Source organism: Pseudochaenichthys georgianus, chromosome 11 (assembly GCF_902827115.2).
Source record: "Pseudochaenichthys georgianus chromosome 11, fPseGeo1.2, whole genome shotgun sequence".
NCBI classification, from domain to species: domain Eukaryota; kingdom Metazoa; phylum Chordata; class Actinopteri; order Perciformes; family Channichthyidae; genus Pseudochaenichthys; species Pseudochaenichthys georgianus.
This window is the reverse complement of record NC_047513.1, coordinates 20480864-20499350: the sequence shown is the minus strand read 5'-3', so window position 1 is coordinate 20499350 and position 18487 is coordinate 20480864. Positions and strand designations below refer to the sequence as shown.

The window sequence follows — 18487 nt, the reverse complement described above, 5'->3', positions numbered from 1 at the left end:
GTTAAAAATAACAAAGCTAGGGCTGATAATGTGAAATGTCGGAATTATGCATGCATTTGATGAAAGAAGCACCAAAATAATTCAAATTGTGCTGGAAGAAATGTTTTGGGTTTGAGGAGCTGCTGTCAAACCATGATGTTTAATGGGCTGTGTTGATGAATATACTCGGGTGAAACACTAACCCACTACCTTTGCATGATCCACCCCCGCCTACCGGTTTAAACCCGCCTCCTCACTTCTCACTAACGCTGTCTCCATAATCCAAAACGGCCCCTCAGAAGTTAATCTTCCAGGTTTAGGTAAGGCAGCAAGATGAGGAAGGGAAAGGGCTCTTTGGAATATTGAGATCTCACTCCTCACCCCTCCATCTCACCCTCTCTCCCCTTTGCTACGTTATCCTAACGGGTTAATAATGTACCCAGGTTTTGTCCCAGAACTTCTCGTTCTCCTTCCTCCCGTGTGCTACTCCTCTTCCTCTCACCATCTCTCCCTCTGCCTTGTGTGTCTCCTCAGTCAACTCCTTTCTAACAAACGGGGTCTCTTCCGGATTCACGCTGGCCGCAAGCAGAGGTATCCGTGGCAACAAGCCTGTGCACGGGGCATACTCCTAAAACACGCATACCTTGCCTGAAACACTCATATTTGTGGAACGGTGCATTGTTTTGTTTTTTTAACCAAATCCTGCACTTACCAATTGAGTACTTTAATCAGGCATTACCACAAGTACTTGAGTGATACTTGACTATGAAGAATTGCTGTGTTCCTCTTTCCTCAAAGGATGTTTCTCCAGCTCAATCTTTCCTGCTGGAGAAACAAGTTCAGATTTTACTTGCTTTAGCTTGAAAATCAGGATAAACCGTGTGTTGAAAAAACATCAGTCCCGTTTTCCAATTTGCTTCCATCTAACATCTCTAAAGAAACAAGAAAATAAAAATATTCCACTGAAAAAATAAGCAAACAACTTTACTCAAAATGGAGCTGAAGTCAAAAGAATTGCCCTGCTCTTGACTTACGTTTTAAACTAAGTTGTTTGGCTCATTTATAGTGTTTTCTTGGAGAGAAGGTTTAAATGATTCAGCATGTTTTCCTATTTGATATTAGTCATGTAACCTTTCAACAAAATCAGCATGTTAGTGCTGTGTTTTTAAAAGGTTTTTTAAGTGTTTCTGTTTGCATGCGATATCGTTCTAATGCTTTGGAAAGATTCAGTGAAGTTTATGAACCTGAATGCATTCAAATTATGTACTTACCAAACAGCATGCAATGCCCTTTCACTCTATCTCCCCCATTTCCTCCATTTGTCCTGAAGCATTTCGGCTAGCCTCTATGAAATGCAGTTTCCACTAACCTCCCTTAACTACCGTATTTAAATTGTAATTGAAATGGCTGGCCGTAACACACGCACAACAAAGAGTATATCATCGTAAAGACGCGGGAGTGAACGACTGCGCTGGAATTGCTCTGTGGTGCATGATATTTGCATTGCCTTATGGATCCGTGACAGTGTGTGAGCTGTAAGTGGCTGCAGAGAAGGAGTGCTCTCAAGAGCATGTTAATACCGCATGGTTCAGAGTAGGAGTCGATCTGTTGGAGAGAATGGTCGCCAAATAGCTTTCCTCCTGTAAAAAGATGACCTCACACGGCCTGCATGGGTTGTTGTGAGTGCTATAGAGTTATTAAAAGACACCTTTTGTATGGCTGCGCTTTGAAGCCGATATTTTGATGCTTATTCACTCTGTGATGGGATTAGGGAAGCGTGTCTTTCCGCCTGCCCAGCACTCCTGCAAGTCTTGAATCAGGTTTCAGTCTTTTTTTGCTGAATCAGGTGCTATGATAGGCAAATTAAATAAGCAAATCCTCACCGCAGAATACGTTTTTTAGCAATGTTGAGGGGTCAAACTGCCTCCCTGACAAGTCAGCTAGACACAATCTAAATGTCTGTTTGTGGCCCTGTTTTGTCTGTTTGTCAAGTCTTTCTGATGATTGTCCTGAAAGTCCCAAGCCATATTTTGTCGTGTCACTTTTACTAACTAACTCTTTTCTAACAAGCTCAGGCTGCCGTTCTGCTGCTCCGCTAAACTCCCAGGATAACACAGCTTAGATTTCTGTTAAGGTCAAAGGCATGGACAGAGTGGTCATTGAGAAAAGAAAACCTTTTAGGATCCAAGAAACCCCCACTGTGCCTAGAGATGTTTAAATATTTTACCTTCACTTTCAGCAGTAAAATGGGCTTCCGGGATCGTATAAGGATGAATCATTCCCGATCATCCCAGTCCATTAAGAACAAGGGGTCTCAGATGCCCACGGGCTCCGGGGTCCGCCGCTCCCCCAGCCAGGAGAACGTCCCCGAGGCCACGAGCCCAGGGAAGGTCCAGAAGAGCTGGAGCTTTAATGATCGCACACGCTTTCGCACCTCCCTTCGCCTCAAACCCCGTCCACCCGTTGATGGTAGGCACCACAAATGTCAAAACACCTTTATTACACCCATACGCACCATTTCTGTTTAATAATGTGTCCTCCTCTGTCTTGGCTCAGTGGATGGGCTCGGGGAGGACTGTGTGGAAGACAAACCTTATTGTGACGTGGCCATGGAGGACGTAATACCAGCAGTGAAGACACTCATACGGGCTGTCAGGTGAGTCCTGACATTAACAATATTCCATTTTTATTTTACATATCTGTACATATATGGTGGTCCTTCTTCAACATTGTAATTGTCGCACCCAGTTAAAATCATTTGTTTGTTCCTTTGAGCACTGAATGAATTTTCAGTTGCTACAGCCGATATGTTCTGTTGATAATGTATATATACGATATGATATGTTCGGTCTGAGTTTCGGGCTGTTTTCTAACCAGATAATGAATACACAAAGGTAATATAAAATTAGAAAAACATTTCTTCATTTGAGACGTTCTAATATTTATTTTATATATTTTTGGACCTTACCTGATTCCGGTTAGATCTAGAAATGGCTCACCCATGTTGAGTTAAATCAATGAAAATATGAAACCCTTAGGCTGAGGGCTTTGTGTGCTCTGAAAGCTCATGTTTCCAGTCTTACTAGGCCAACGCTCCGAAGGTGCAAGCAGGCGTTGCTGTGTTCAGATGAAAAAACCCATGCATGTATTCAGACATGGGCACTTCTCATGGTATTCGACAACATGCATTAGTCTGTGAACATGCTGCTCCTCAATGTAGGCACTGGTGTGCGCAGATTCAGCTGACGGAGTAGAAATGTCCCCACAGAAGAGGAAACTGAGCCCTTCTGAGGCGGGGTTAGTTACCTCGCGTGACCTTGTCGCCGAACAAGCCAAGCTCATTTCGGCCGGCCATGTGTTGTGACAGGGTGGCCTGTTAGAGAGTACACACACACAGCTGAGATAGAATCACAGGATACTGCTGTCAGCTTTGATGTGATGTATGTGAGTGATAGATGTCATGGAAAATGTGTGCTTAGACACTCTGAATGAATAGATACTACGTCCTTTAGATTGCAGTGATGAGGAAAGCAAAAACTAAAAATGGAGATTAGTATGAAGGTAGATATGGTGCAAAATGCGAGAGCGTGTAAAACCTGATGTGAGCACTTGCAGAAAAAAGATCTGAGCTTGTGTGCATACATTTACACTTGTATACAATATCCATGTATCTGTGAACCAAATTTGAAGTCACAGAAGAAAAAAAAAAGTTTTGTAGCTTGTAGAAAAAAAATGAACTTAGTGATGAAATGTTCACTTGCAGATTTAAAAAAAAAATTTGAATATATTTTCCAGTACAACTGCAACTTGGTTATTACAACCTTGGTTATTACAACCTCTCAAATCATTACAACTTCACGAATCTGCTCTGTGGCAGTATACATCGACGAATCTGCGGCCTTGACTTTTGCTACACTTCCTGCGATGAATGTGTCGCTAAAGTAATTTTCACCTGTAGATGTGGGGGGAGGGAGGGGGGTTGGAGCGAAGGGGCGGAGCTATCAGAAAGACGCAAGCTCGGGTCAGTCACACACAAGTGACTACTGTTGCCCCTTTCACACCAACGAATTTATTTGTGAGTTTGCACATTTTTTAAATGCATTTGCGAATGGTGTTTTACATTTACAAATCACATATTTACACACAAATTATTTGTGACACATTCATCGCAAGAAGTGTAGCAAAAGTCGATTCGTCGATGTATACTGCCACAGAGCAGATTCGTGAAGTTGTAATGACTGATTTGAGAGGTTGTAATAACCAAGTTGCAGTTGTACTGGAAAATATATTAAAAAAATTCAAAAAATCTGCAAGTGAACATTTCATCACGAAGTTCATTTTTTGTCTACAAGCTACAACACTTTTTTTTTTCTTCTGTGACTTCAAATTTGGTTCACAGATACGTGGATATTTTATACAAGTGTAAATGTATGCACACAAGCTCAGATTTTTTTCTGCAAGTGCTGACATCAGGTTTTACACGCTCTCGCATTGTGTACCATATCTACCTTCATAAATCATGGAGTGTGTGTGTGTGTGTGTGTGTGTTAGTTAGTTAGTTAGTAATTACTTACTCATGTATTAAATACAAGAATACATAACCTTCTGTTTGGGAATGTGCAGATATCCCACAGGGTTACCAACAATATCCTGAATGCACACACACACCATTAAAAAGAGTAACACTCACACTAACAGCGTAGAGTTTTTCTCAGATGGTGGCAGAAAAAGACTGCTAGCAGACATCTGGTGTTGGGGCCAGGCCGGTCTCCAGAGAGGTTTGATGAGAGCGCATTAGATCGACTCTCTTTCGGTCCCCGATGTCAGCGCTGTTCCATCACAGCATTTCTCAGGGTAGCGTGACGTTGCCTGTGTGGTTGCACATGCACTCTGTGAAGCTCTGGAAGAACGTACTGTAGGTATGTGCCTTGAAATAGACGCCATGTTGTGCACCCATCTGAACTATTATTAATGATCCATCAAGTAAAATCAAATTGTCAACAGTGTTGTGGTAAATACTTCTGTCTATTGTATAAAGCGGAGTCTAGATATGTCATAATCCTTACTACAATTTGGATTGATCCATCCTGGTAATGATGATTACAATATTACACAAGAAAGAAGTAACTAGTCTATTTTAGTAAAACAACTTTTGCTGTCTGAACCTGATGTGTGCTAACACTTAATGGGATAGTTTGAATGGTATCGAGTGTGGCTGTTTGAGGTACTTTTCCAATGAATTGTAAATGTAGCTTTTGTAGATGGCGGCCGGTTACACACATTATCACAAACCAACTTCCTGATAAACCAATATTAAATGATTACTGATTTTGTCAAAGGAGTCTGGTTGCTTTGAAGAAAGCATAGATAACAGCTCTCCCTGTCGGAAAGGGCTGTCTGACAGCGAGGTAAAGTATTCAACATATACAGTAGCATACAGTTAAACTGATATTGATTATTTGAGACAGCCTGGCTTTAGCCGGCTAAAATACGTAAAGAAATACGTTCCTCTTAAAAACATTGAAGCTCTCCTGTTATATTGGAGATTTCTTCTTAGTAAAAACACTACCGCTAGATATTCTCCAGCCGGATGCAACATGATCATTTTAGTTTGGTATCACTTTGCCACTGATACGGTATTATATGACCCCTCCTCAGTTTGCAGCAGACTCAGCAGATAGCTCTGACCTCAGCTCTGCGCTGTCCACAATAGAAGAGAGGGAGTTCCTATATAGAGAGTGCAGGTGTGCAATCAGCAGGTGCTTCACTGTGTTAACACACACACACACACACACACACACACACACACACACACACACACACACACACACACACACACACACACACACACACACACACACACACACACACACACACACACACACACACACACACACACACACACACACACACACACACACACACACACACACACACACACACACACACACACACACACACACACACACACACACACACACACAGCAGCCTTGCCGAGCTTCATGATTGATGTTTGTGAAACACAGAATTACGCTGAGCCTTCACTTTCGAGAGGCACATGTGGTTTATCAGTGCCCGGCTGCTCGGATAAAGGAGTACAGTGTTCTGTTTATGTACGGAGGGGAAGGCAGCGGGAGCAAGAGGAGAAGAAGAGGAAGAAGAAATGGAGCATGGAAAAACAAGGCTTTGATATTTTTCTGTGCTCTCTTCCTGTGACTCCGAAAATGGTTTGCTTTTTAGCTACTTTATTAAGTAAAAAGTTGCTTATGATGTCTAACGATTGATCTCTGGTCATCCTCATCAGTTTTTAGCTTTTCAGCCGTTATATTTTCAAAGTCATATAGTGTTTATGCACAATTTGTGATTTAATCCACACACAGTACTGTACCTGCGCTAGTTTTGTTCACCTAGCAGGTAGGTATTCTTATCTTTGGAGAGTCAGATTCTCCCTGCAGAGGCTCACGCTTTTTGCCCCCCCCTGGATTCTTGTCAGCATAACAGTCATTTTTAAGTCACAGATTAAACCTTGCCATTGGAGACTATCATGGATCCCCCTTTGCTGAATTGCAGAAATATTTGCACTAGCTATGCAAGCATTTCAGGGCACAGAGGACATTTCCTGTCCCTCCAATCAACGCCGCGTTGTAACGTCTCAACTTCCTTACATTAGGAAGATATAATATCTTTCAGTGAGCTGTGCCAGTAAATGTCGTTTTCTGGGAGGGGGGGGGGGGCACACTCAGACCTGACCATGTATTATAAAAGCTATTTTATCGACTAAGAAAAAGTCAGCATTTTGAAGAAACCTAGGATCTAAATCAAACCCCCCAAGCCCCCCCCCCCCCCCCACCACAAAGCTGAGACCACCCTGGCAAAAGACAATCTGCATCTACCTGCAAAATAAGAAATGTCCGCCTGCAATAATACCCAAAGCACAGGAGTCATCAAGAAACAGTGCTGCGTGAGGGGGAGAGCGCACTGACAGCTATAGGCCACCTTTCCTCCTCCTCCTCCTCTCGCTCTTCTTCTCCTTCCCTCAGACCTTCTCTCCCCCTTTGTTGCAGCGCCGGTCACTACACAAAACTGTCGCTGCATGTGGCTGCCGTAATGCAAGCGCTGCAGAGCTCAACAAAGGTTATTTCAGAAACTGACCCCTCTCTGAAGTTCAGAGCACCGACGTTTTCTCAGGACAGCTGTTTCTGATCCCCTGCTTCCTCTGACCTTTTTAGCGATTTCTTTTCTTCGTCCTGCGATGCAAGTTGGAGTATTACAGTGGACTTAGTCGCCTGCGTGTGTGAGATAGGGTTTCCTTTAAAACAAAAATGCCCTTCTTCCTTTCCCTCACACTCTTTTCCACTTGTGCCATCACAGGGCGAGATGACAGCTTGAGTGTGTGTGTTTTGTCTCGCTTACATTTGGTGTTTCCGGGCCTTCTGCAGAGCCAGCATCTCAGAGCCGCCTATCCTGTGAGTGATAAGATGTGAAATGAGTGACAAACCCAAAACTTCCCTTCACTCCCTCCCAGTTATCTCTTGCACATCCTCCACTCCCTCCATCGTGACGCCCAAAAGTACCGACTCTGTTATGTTGTCAGTGATACGTTGGCAGCGCTGGGTCAACATTCCTCGGTGTGATTCCCCCACATTGGGATGTGTGTGAGGGGGAGCAGCTGTGGTCCAGCATGCTGACAAAAGAGCAGGAACAGCAGGACGCTCCGATAGAGGTGTTTGTGTGTGTTACTATGTTAGGGTTGATGCTAATTGCTGAAACAGCATTTGCCGATAAGCAAAGGTCTCTGTCGTCATCATCACAATATATCCACACAGTTAAACTCTGCTCTCTTTATGGGGCTGCTTGTGAATGATAAGGTCACTCTGACTGTAATACATCTTGGTATTCTCAGGGTCTCACGCACCGTTTTCCTGCCCGTGCATATTTCCAAAGGTTTACTGTCGGTCCATATATGTGTGTGTGCCGTTTGGGGTTCTTTACAGTTGCTCAGAGGAATGATAACAGCGAGTCTGGTGTGTTTGTGCAGGATCTTAAAATTTCTTGTGGCCAAGAGGAAGTTTAAGGAGACGCTGCGTCCGTACGATGTGAAGGACGTCATCGAGCAGTACTCGGCAGGACACCTGGATATGCTGGGCCGTATCAAGAGCCTGCAGATGAGGTACATGTCATACCTTTAACAACAAATACATCTCAAATACTTTGTTTTGTACAAATTCAACGTATTATTTCAGCTTTTTTTCTTGTGTGCCTTTGAGCTCGATCAATTCCACTTTGCATGTCTGAGCTTTAAATATGAAGCTATGGTCAGCAGCATGTTCATTAGCGTCAACAGGAAACAGATTTAGTCCCATGAATCTTTGTGTTTATGGTCATTTGTTTGTGTAAAAAGGGTGGACCAGATAATTGGGCGAGGAGTCGTCCAGACCGATAAGAAAATGCGCTCTGAAAAGGGAGAGAAAACACCGCCAGAACTGGACCCACTGGATGAGCTAAGCATGATGGGACGTGTTGTAAAAGTGGAGAGACAGGTAACAGCGGAACAGTTTCATTTATAAACAATTATCTACCAACATGTGTGTCATGATCACAATGGTTCGCTTTCATTCAGTATTGTAGGCTGGCATTGAAAGTGCAGGAATAAACTTAGAGCCGGAAGTCATGTTAGCATTTAAGAGCTGAAGTCTCTGTTCAACTAACAAAGTGGGCTTTCTTCTGGTAGCCTTCGTTTCTGCAGCTCACAAGAGGATTTAACAGCTCAAGACAAGGAACCGACATACAGTCCAACTAGAATGAAACATGCAGAACCAAAAGAAAAAAGAAGGCCAATGGTGCTTTCATGTGCTCCTTAGATCAACCCCTACTCTTTCGACTTCAATGTAATTATGACCTATAAGTCGTCATGTGGAAATCACATGGTTGATTGTTTTAATAACACTACAAATATCTCTACAAATTGACGAGGCGTTCATTTGAATTTTTCCCTTTAATAAACACATTTTACCGAACATCCAGGAGCCTCGTGAATGCAGCACCAATATCTCAGAGTTCACCAAAATGATACATAATGTGACTTTCCACCCCGTGATATCACCGTGATATGAATCCTACTCATATTTTCATGGGTTTTTCTTTGCACCCTTTAACCATGTTTCATGGCGATCCAGTAGTTTTCCTGTAATTCCACTGACAGACACACAGAGAAACAGAACCAAATACATGTCCTCCTTAGTAACAGAGGTAGTAACATACATTCAGTGTAATATAAGACAACTGTAAGTACAAGTAGTGTAAATATAAATACAGGCATTGGAAATACATTGCAATAAACAACAGTAAAAAATGAAATTGAATGAATTAGAAAGTCGAATTTTGACACGTGTGTGTGTGTGTGTGTGTGTGTGTGTGTGTGTGTGTGTGTGTGTGTGTGTTCAGGTACAGTCCATAGAGAACAAGCTGGACCTCCTGCTTAGCTTCTACTCTCAGAAAGGCTCGTCCCACTTCACCCTGTCCACCCTCCTGGACCCCGACCTGACATCTGACTACCAGAGCCCCATGGACCAAAAAGACCTCTTCCCCTCCGCCAACACGCTCAACATCTCCGAGAGCGGCAACCTGGATTGACAGTGAGCCGAGTCGTCCCAACACAGACTCACAAACCCTTTACAGAACGTCTTCCTGCGGCTGGGTCCTCACCTTAATGTCTTCCATCATTTCATATCTGTCTGGGATGATTTTTACCCTTTCATCTCAAACCTCCACCCTCCCCCCTTTTCCTGAAGTGAATGTGTTTCCAGAGCAGATACAGATGGAGGCCAGCAGATGGCTCCACCTGAACACCCACGACATGAGGATGGAGATGAAGAGAAGGCACATGAACAAATATGACTTGAATACTGAACCACTTTCACTCACCTCATGCTATATATCAATGCCTCTTTTAAAGCTTTTAACTGTAGATAGTCAGACCATGAATGTTTGTATATTTGGAGAAATCTTGCCTTTTTTCCCCTCATCATCCCATTTTGTTTTCATGGCTGCTTGAATCAACTGACTGAGAGTTTGCTGACGTAAACAGTGCTGCAAGTGCCATGCCAGTCATTTGTTCGGTACCATAGCATGGCTGTGATGAATGCAATGGGTCCGACCTACACATTTCCCAGCACCAGACAAACAGTAAAGCACTAAAGGAGCCATTGACACTAAAATAATTTGACCCTTGGATCTGGCTCGACAGCCCCCTCGCCAAAGCACCCGAACCTCCGCGGTACACCTTCCTAACCAACAGTGGAGATTTTAATGTGTAAATCCTGCTTTGATTGCCCATAATGTTGAGCCGGAGGAATGAGTCGGAGTGACTGATGTGTACATTGTTGTTTGTTTTCATATTCATTCCCTCTCCCAGATGTTACGTCTCTATCAAGCTCACTTGCAAAAAAGATTCCCTAGGCATTATTCCCTGTTTGGCTGGCATTCAAGTGAGGAATGTTCCTACCTAGTTAAGATTGTATAGAGCCAACATGTCCTTTAACTGGTCTGACATCCCCTCTTTCCAATGTCCCTTTGTCTTTTTATCATGCCCTTTAACTCTCTCTGTCTTGCAGCCCGTCCCCCAGACATGCATGTTACTGTAGATGAAACCTCCCTGACCCTCGGTCTGAATTTAGACATTTATAAAAAATGTCGGTACTTCTCCTCATCAATCACATCTAGCCTCAGGTCAGGTTTACCATTTCAGCTGATGCTCTTCTACTAAAGGAGGGTGAGTCTCGCTCCTACAGTCATCAGACGGCATGTGATCTCTGGCCAGTTTTAAACAAAGAACCACCTGTAAGGCGTCCAGGTCTAACGCATGAATTCCAGGCCATTATCCTCATGAATGCACGTGTCTTAGGAAATGGTTCCAGCCTTACAGCTTCACCCATAGGTGTTACTGGCTGTTTACTCTCTTCTGTCTTTTCTGCTTTCTTTCTTGGACATGTTAGATGCGCAGTTAACGTTCTGTGCCTGTGGACAAAACTGGAGAGTGCACACACGCACAAACATACCAACACACACACAGACGCAAAGAAAGCAATTCCTTTACTTAAATACTTTGGCACTTGATGAACACCTTTTTGTCTTTTTATCTTTGTGTTTGATTTCTTTACTGTAATTATGTTCATGCACTCGATTTTGTGTAACCCATACGGCAAAGTGTTGTGTTTTTTTTGTAATGATTTTGGTTGTTAAAGTAAATGTAGGATTTAAATTAATATATTTAATTGAGTTAGATATGATCTTCAAATAGATTTAGCATTTGTCCTTCAAGTTGAATCATGGATGACACAACGGTAACTAAACACAGCTGATCAGGTTCACACTCACCAATCGCAGAGCTCATAATGTATATATTTTTTAAACATCACCAGATAATTGCTGACAGCTTCAACTAAGAAAACATTTACCATATTGTATTTGGCCAGTGGACACAGTTCTTCTGTTATTCCAGTCATACCAGTTGACTCAGGTGCTCCACTTTTCCATCCAAGCTAAACTCAGACTTCAAACAGTGAATGTATTTCATTGGTCTAATGGCGCTTCAGAGCTTGCAGTGTGCATCATACACATTTTGCATTCATTTTGTAGAAAAATACCAGGTCGCTTTGTTGGCCTAAACTATAGTAAGGAATTATTAGGGGCATTAAAAGTGCTTTCACTTCATTGTCACCTGGAGTGTTGAGCTTCATGAAAATGTGAGATCACTGTATTGCATGTTGTTGTTCGTGGTGGACCCAGTATTAGAAAAAGAAGAAACAATAAGGATGTCTCCTGTTAAGTCATGAGTCAAGACATAAAAAGGAAGTGTGACCTGTGCCTTCTATGTCCTTGTTCTGTAACTGAGCGGCTTTCTGTTTCAAATGTAAACATAGATGCTGCTTTAACCAAGTATTTTTACATAATAGATTTTTTTCCTATTTAAAGAAATAAAAATTGTTCTTAATATGTACTTTTTAGGGTATTAGTCTCTTATGACTGCTGCAACCTTTGATATTTTCTGAGTACATTACTGCGCGTTTAGCATATCATTGTAACTCCAGCAGAGCCTCCGAGCATCGAGTCCCTTACTGTATGTTAACAGCAGTCAGACCTGCAGGCATGGACATTTGTATGGTCACAGGAAACTCTGCAGGCATGATCCGTCCATAAGCATGTCACATAGAGAAGTATGGCTTCCACACAACTACCTCTGAGGCCACTAGGGGGCGCTAGTCTAGGAAACCAAGTATGAAACAGTGGAGATTGTCCAGCTGACTGAATGCTATGCATGACTCAATCTGCACGTTCTCTTCTTCATGACGTGCGACCATCCATCTTTCGCTGACTTGCTGCCATTTGACATTCCAGCTCGCTGCCATTTAACTGCTCTCTTAGGAATTGGAAGTGTTGTTCAAATGAAACAGATCAAAGCAATAAGCAAGTACGCTGAAGCCAACAACGTCTTCCGATTCAAATTGATGTAGCTACTGGTTGATGAAATATGGCACTTTTCTTATTTTTTAATCTAGTGCACACCTATATTAGATATTTTTAAGAGATGCAAAAAGTGTATCTGCTGAGGATAAATTATCTCACTTGACTAACTTATTAATTTATTTGTTTCAATAAAGCTCTTTGGACTGTATGTTGACTTCAGTCTCTTTTTTTGTCTGAATTATTCTTATTATTAATAAATGATCTACTGTGTGATGGTTGACACTTACGGAATGGCTTTTATTGCAGGGGGTCGAAATCAGGTTGAAAAATGTATAGTATTTGGTAATACCAAATCTTTTATGTTTTTACAAGAATGTAGCATTATTAAAAACTTCCTAATCATAATTTGAATTGGATTATGGACCAAAATCATGATATTATTTTATGTTAAAGGTCACCTATTATGCATACATGTCCACTTTATGACATAACGATCTTTTTGCTTTAGTGTAACCCCCCCCCCCCCCCCCCACACACACACCTTATCTCCCTGAATCTCCTCCTAGAGCACCATTGTGTTTATTTGAACCAAATATCTCTCTGAGGGAACCTTTAAGTTGTTGCACTGCCTTGTTGAGTTCAACCACATTTAGAGCAGGATGTTAACTGTGCTGATTATTATTAGAACACAAAAAAAGGGTTCATCATGGCTGTTTAAAACGTTTAATTGAACAAAATAATGAATCCTTCTCCTTTGTTACTGAAACAAATAATTTAACAGATATCCAGGTTGAGCTTCCATTCTTAGCTCACATGTTTCTGCATACAGACGTCCAGAGTGAATAAAGCTTTACAGGGCAGCTTCCAGTGTTTTGCTGTCACAAAGTGAAGGTTCCTACACCGTAGCTGTGGTAGAACAAAGTCACATGACGCTTGAAGGGGTCGACAATCAAATAGGCAAACGTCTGATCCTCCTCTCGTCTTCCGGGGTAACATCGCCCAGATTCATCCTGCAGAAGATGTGTAATACAATATATGTGTGAAATGTGCAATTCAAGTTAAAACTGCACCTGTGCCACTCCTAATCACGTCATTTTTTGAAAGTTTTTGGGTTGCAGAGTCTGTAATATTGCATGATGTGGTACCACACTGTTAAACACTTGTTGAAAGTAAAGTAAATTAGTTGAAATACTAATTAGCAACTTCATGACTTTCAATCGAAATTAGAATGTTTGTGCACATGTATGCATGTAAACAGACATTAACCAGTTACTTACATAGGCGCAGACTTTGAGGACTGTGGAGACAACACTGATCTTCTTAGTCTCTGGATCCTTCTGAACACTACAGAGTAATGGGTAGAATTAAAGTGTTATTATTAAATCAGCATGTATCGAATAACCTCACTAAGTGTTTATATTGTTGGACAGTATGTATTCAGATAGAAGATGGTCAGATGTTGCCCACCTGATCAGGTCTCTGTAGATTTTCTTTGTGGTGCTGATGTAGGGCTCGATGGTGTCTTCGTACTGACAGAGCTCTCCTCCAACACAAAGGTGCTTGAAAAGGCGAAACAGAAGCTCCGCTCGCTCCTCTCTCCCAAACACACGGTATTGCTCAGAGTCCTCCTCCTGCAACATCTGGAGAAACAGAGACTTGGACTGACTCCATGCTGAAAAATATATTTAGATTCAGACAGATGTGTGGATGAGAAAAGAGAGTAACCTGTCTGAGTTCATCATAGTCAGGGTAGACATCATGAAGGCATTTCACTAAATGTCCAGAGGGCCTCAGGATCCCACAAGAGTAGATTGGGTCAAACAGCTCCATCGAGACCTTGGTGCACGGAACAGGCTCCACAGCAACAGACACTATGGGTGTGTCTACAACACACACACACACACACACACACACACACACACACACACACACACACACACACACACACACACACACACACACACACACACACACACACACACACACACACACACACACACACACACACACACACACACACACACACACACACACACACACACACACACACACACACACACACACACACACACAGTCAAGTCAAAGACATTCCTCCGGGGTACAAATATTGTACAGCAGCAGATGAGATTAATGTCCTACTATTAGTGATGAAAGGATTTCTTTCTAGGGGACATGACATACCAAGAGGCACCCAGGCTCCGGCCTCCGTCTTTCTCAGACTGGATACCACATTGGGATCTCTGAAGAAACTCTGTGTAACAAAGAGTGGCATCAAGAGCAATTTCATGTGATTGAACACATGGAGACATTTTATCAGAACAGATTGTTAAACTGTGATTGGGAATGATTAAGCATCACTTTCAGTTTCCCATTTTTTCTAGAAGTTTTGGAACAAGTATATTTACTGAAATACTGTACTAGAGAATAATTTAAGATACGTGTCATTACGTTGTACATGAGTATTTTCATGTTCTGCTACTTCATACTTACTCTAGTAAGGCAAATATTGCACCTTCTACTACACAACATGTCATTACTTCAGTTGCTATGAAAACTGATCAGTTTTACAAAGCATTATCAACAAATAAATTATGCTGAAACATTAAAGCAATGTAAATATAAATGCTTCAATACTGCCGGTAATACTATTTCAAATAATATAATAGCAATAGCCTACATTATCATTTCTACACTGTAGTATATTTTAGTATCCATGTAGGGCACTTCTATCACCAATGTTCAGGTTTTACTGTAGCCTAATTTCAGACTCGTATCCTAATTTATCATGGTGGGTCTTACCAGTGCAAACTTGTCACTGCTGTAAGGGTAAAAGCACTGGTCAAAGCTGTAAGTCTGAGCTGAAATCCTCCCCAGCATGGACCTGAAAGTAAAACACACATCCATTAGGCAAGCATACACCCTGACAACTAAAGTGATAGAGGATGGAGATAACCTGGGGAGATTTCAGTTGGCTAAATGTCATACTTCACCATTTCATAAACAGTTCTAACGTCTCTCGGTCCTGTAGGAAGGAGAACTTCTTGGAGGGAAGAGGACAGAAGGAAAAAGTTTGCTCAAAGTCGCATTTATCTCCTGCCATGTTGTTAGTCTTTCTTTGGTTGTTGTTAGCTAAATTTACAAAAGTAATGACGTCCTACTCGTATTCATCAACAAGTGGCAGAGTTGTCTGCGTTACTAACCAATCAGCAGCACGACTGCTTACTAACAGCCAATCAGCGTGTAGTATGGACAGTTTGTTCCAGGTACGTAGGATTACAACAGAGTGGCTCGTCTCAATTTTTCAACCCATCTCTGAAGATTCGTGTTCTCGTTACCTAGGAAACGGTCGTACGTAACGTTACTCTCCTAAAAGCTAAGTTTAGCTAGCATTACAATTAATTTTACTGACACGTTTTATTTTTGAAAGCTAGTGTCGTCTTCCTGACCTTATACGTTTACTTAACTCACTGTCAATGAATGATCGACTTCAGGGGGTAATACACGTTAACAAGCAGGGGGGCAGGCGACATGTCTTTACAGCCACCAGAGAGCATCCTTGTCCTGCTTTAGGAACACTATTCTGATTCAGGCTGTATTGTATTTAATCTCATGTGTTGTCACTCTTTCTTCTCTTTTGTAAACAGGTTGGAAAAAGTACTCATATATCTTGTACTTAACTAAAAGCAGTAGCCTACCACATAATAGGAATACTCTGTTACAAGTAAAAGTCCTGCATTCAAAATGATTCAAAATGATACTTGAGCCTACTCATTATGCAGATTGGCCCTTTGCAAATTAATATATATCATTACATATCATTCAGCTGACGCTTTTATCCAAAGCGACATACAATGTGCAAAAAACATAAAGAATCAAACTCGGAAAGTGGAGATATATTCACTTCAAGCAAGATCATACCATAGTAGGTGCTGGTGAATCAGATACAAGCCCTAAATTAAATCAACAAGTGCTTTTTAATATATTGTATGTCTTGAATATAATTATTGAAACATCAATGTGTTATTAAAGCTGGTAAAGGTGCAGCTTTTTTATTTCTCTGTAGGCCTATAACCAACTGCAGGGTAGCTTGAATTGTGTGAATTTTAATCCAGGTGTAACTAAAGTTTTATTTGAGTGTTGATTATATTTCACATCATTTATCCAAATGTTCAAAGTAACCAAAGGAATTTAATAACTGTAGTAAAAGTACACAATTTAGTTCTGATTTGTAGTACAAAGTACAAAGTAACAACAAAAACGTTGCTTTACTCAAGTAAAGTACAAGTCTCTCAAAATTGTACCTAACAGTACTTGAATAGATGTACTTAGTTACTTCACACCACTGTTTAAACAGTAGGGTTTGTTAGTCATTGTTAAGTCACTAAGCTCAGGTAAGGTCATAGCGAGACAAATAAACTGCTCTGCTATATGAGATCACATTTTCATTCTTGATATTAGAAGCAATCTCAACTCCAAGGAAACTTCATCCCTTGTCCGGGATGTTACGTTTTTATATTGATATGTTATTTAGTTAAAATAAATAGTATAGGTTTTCATTTATTTACTATAAATGAGCGACATTTTCTTGTGATTGATCATGTCCATCTTTATCCGATCAGACAGCATTGCCTTCTCACATTTACTTTTTTCTTACAACATCCTCTCCTGGGTACACTCCTTGAGATTAAAGATTTAAAAAAACTTTCATATGATTGTGTATCAGTAAAATGTGTACCAGCGCTATGAAGCGAAACAGATGTATCTCCAGATGTTTTTATCATCCCCTTGCCTTAGTCTCTCTTGTAAATGTTGTTCAATTTGACAGAAAAACCTGAGCTTCAGAGACTAAAAGAGCATGGTTTATTTTACTATCAACCTTTTATTTATAGATCTGTTTTTTTTACATAACTTTGAAAGGGTACTGCTTTCCACCAGTAAAGGGTACAATGCTGCAAATGCTTCGGTGCTTGTATGTTTTTTTATAAACATAGGATTTTCCTTCCTCCAACTATAGTCCTTGTAACTCCCTCCATATCATATTTGTATTCATCCTGGCTCAAATACTAATTTAATTCTCAACATTCCTGGTTGGTGGAGGATGTGGGATCTTTTTGATCTACATTCCAGTATGGGACGTCCAGACCCCGATATTCCCAATAAGGAGAGACAAGCATGTCCTTCATGGTCACCCTGAAGTCATAATAACGTAATGTCTCTTTAATTGTTGTGATTTTAAAGTCCTTTAGGTTATTACAATTTCCATCTTTTGCCTGAAATGCATCATGAGGTAAGTCTTACAACCATTGTTTTAACTTCCTTAGCCATTTATAATCAGACCATCCTCAAAACATTGATGATCATTTGAGTAATAAACTGAAATGTATTTAAACATTATATTCTCGGAAAACAGGATAATTTAGTTTGTCTAGACTAGGGAGAAAGCTGATGCTGAGAATATTTGATGGACCGAAAATTGGGCCCATGCAGCTGTTAAAACCCCAAAAATGGATTGACAAAGTTAATTGTGCCAAATTGATGTTTTCATACCGTACAGCCAGGCTATAACCTGACATAATTGAGTCAAGTCATTAAAGCAAAAGTGTTATTCCTCATTGTCTGTTGATTGCTATGTTGTAATTGGACTTGATTTATGCTCATTAGATGAAAACTGAAAAACGTGGCAGGCTGGAATAAGGCAGGGGCAGGTGAGAAGATGTAACAGCTGAGGAATGTTTGCCCTCTGTGATCAAATGTTTCCATGACAGTTTTGCAGATTCAATAGCAGATATTGCATCTTATCTAAATGCTATGTCACCCGTTGATGAATGATAACAATTGCATAATGGAAACCTTGCCTTGCCTGTGTTTTTGTTCAAGTAATTCCCACAACCAGTGTAGAAGAATCAGCTTAAGCAGGACACTGAGGTTATGACCTCTGTTTTTTTAAGTCATTTGGAGATTTTAGGGACCTTTTTGGGGGTTGATTAAAAGGTGTTTCTACCATTTCGTTAAACCTACATTTTAGCCCACGAGATAAGAGATT

At 41.1% G+C, this 18487-nt stretch overlaps 2 protein-coding genes across 2 annotated transcripts in view; one reads left to right on the top strand and one right to left on the bottom strand.

Annotated features, from left to right (window-relative positions):
- Positions 1-12606, top strand: part of LOC117455610 (potassium voltage-gated channel subfamily KQT member 4) — a 67927-nt gene extending 55321 nt beyond the window's left edge. Inside the window, exons 10-14 of the mRNA XM_034095177.1 lie at positions 2222-2448; positions 2536-2635; positions 8018-8149; positions 8381-8519; positions 9424-12606. Coding sequence (XP_033951068.1) covers positions 2222-2448; positions 2536-2635; positions 8018-8149; positions 8381-8519; positions 9424-9612 — 787 coding nt within the window. The 3' untranslated portion in view covers positions 9613-12606. The remainder of the gene's footprint in view (positions 1-2221; positions 2449-2535; positions 2636-8017; positions 8150-8380; positions 8520-9423) is intronic.
- Positions 12607-13153: 547 nt separating this feature from the next.
- Positions 13154-15741, bottom strand: cfap300 (cilia and flagella associated protein 300). Its single transcript, XM_034095061.2, has 7 exons — positions 15435-15741; positions 15244-15325; positions 14626-14695; positions 14170-14327; positions 13912-14084; positions 13722-13788; positions 13154-13454 (listed from the first exon to the last, which is right to left on the bottom strand). The coding sequence occupies exons 1-7, from the start codon at positions 15542-15544 to the stop codon at positions 13323-13325; spliced, it is 792 nt and encodes a 263-aa protein (XP_033950952.1). The 5' UTR covers positions 15545-15741; the 3' UTR covers positions 13154-13322.
- Positions 15742-18487: the final 2746 nt, after the last annotated feature.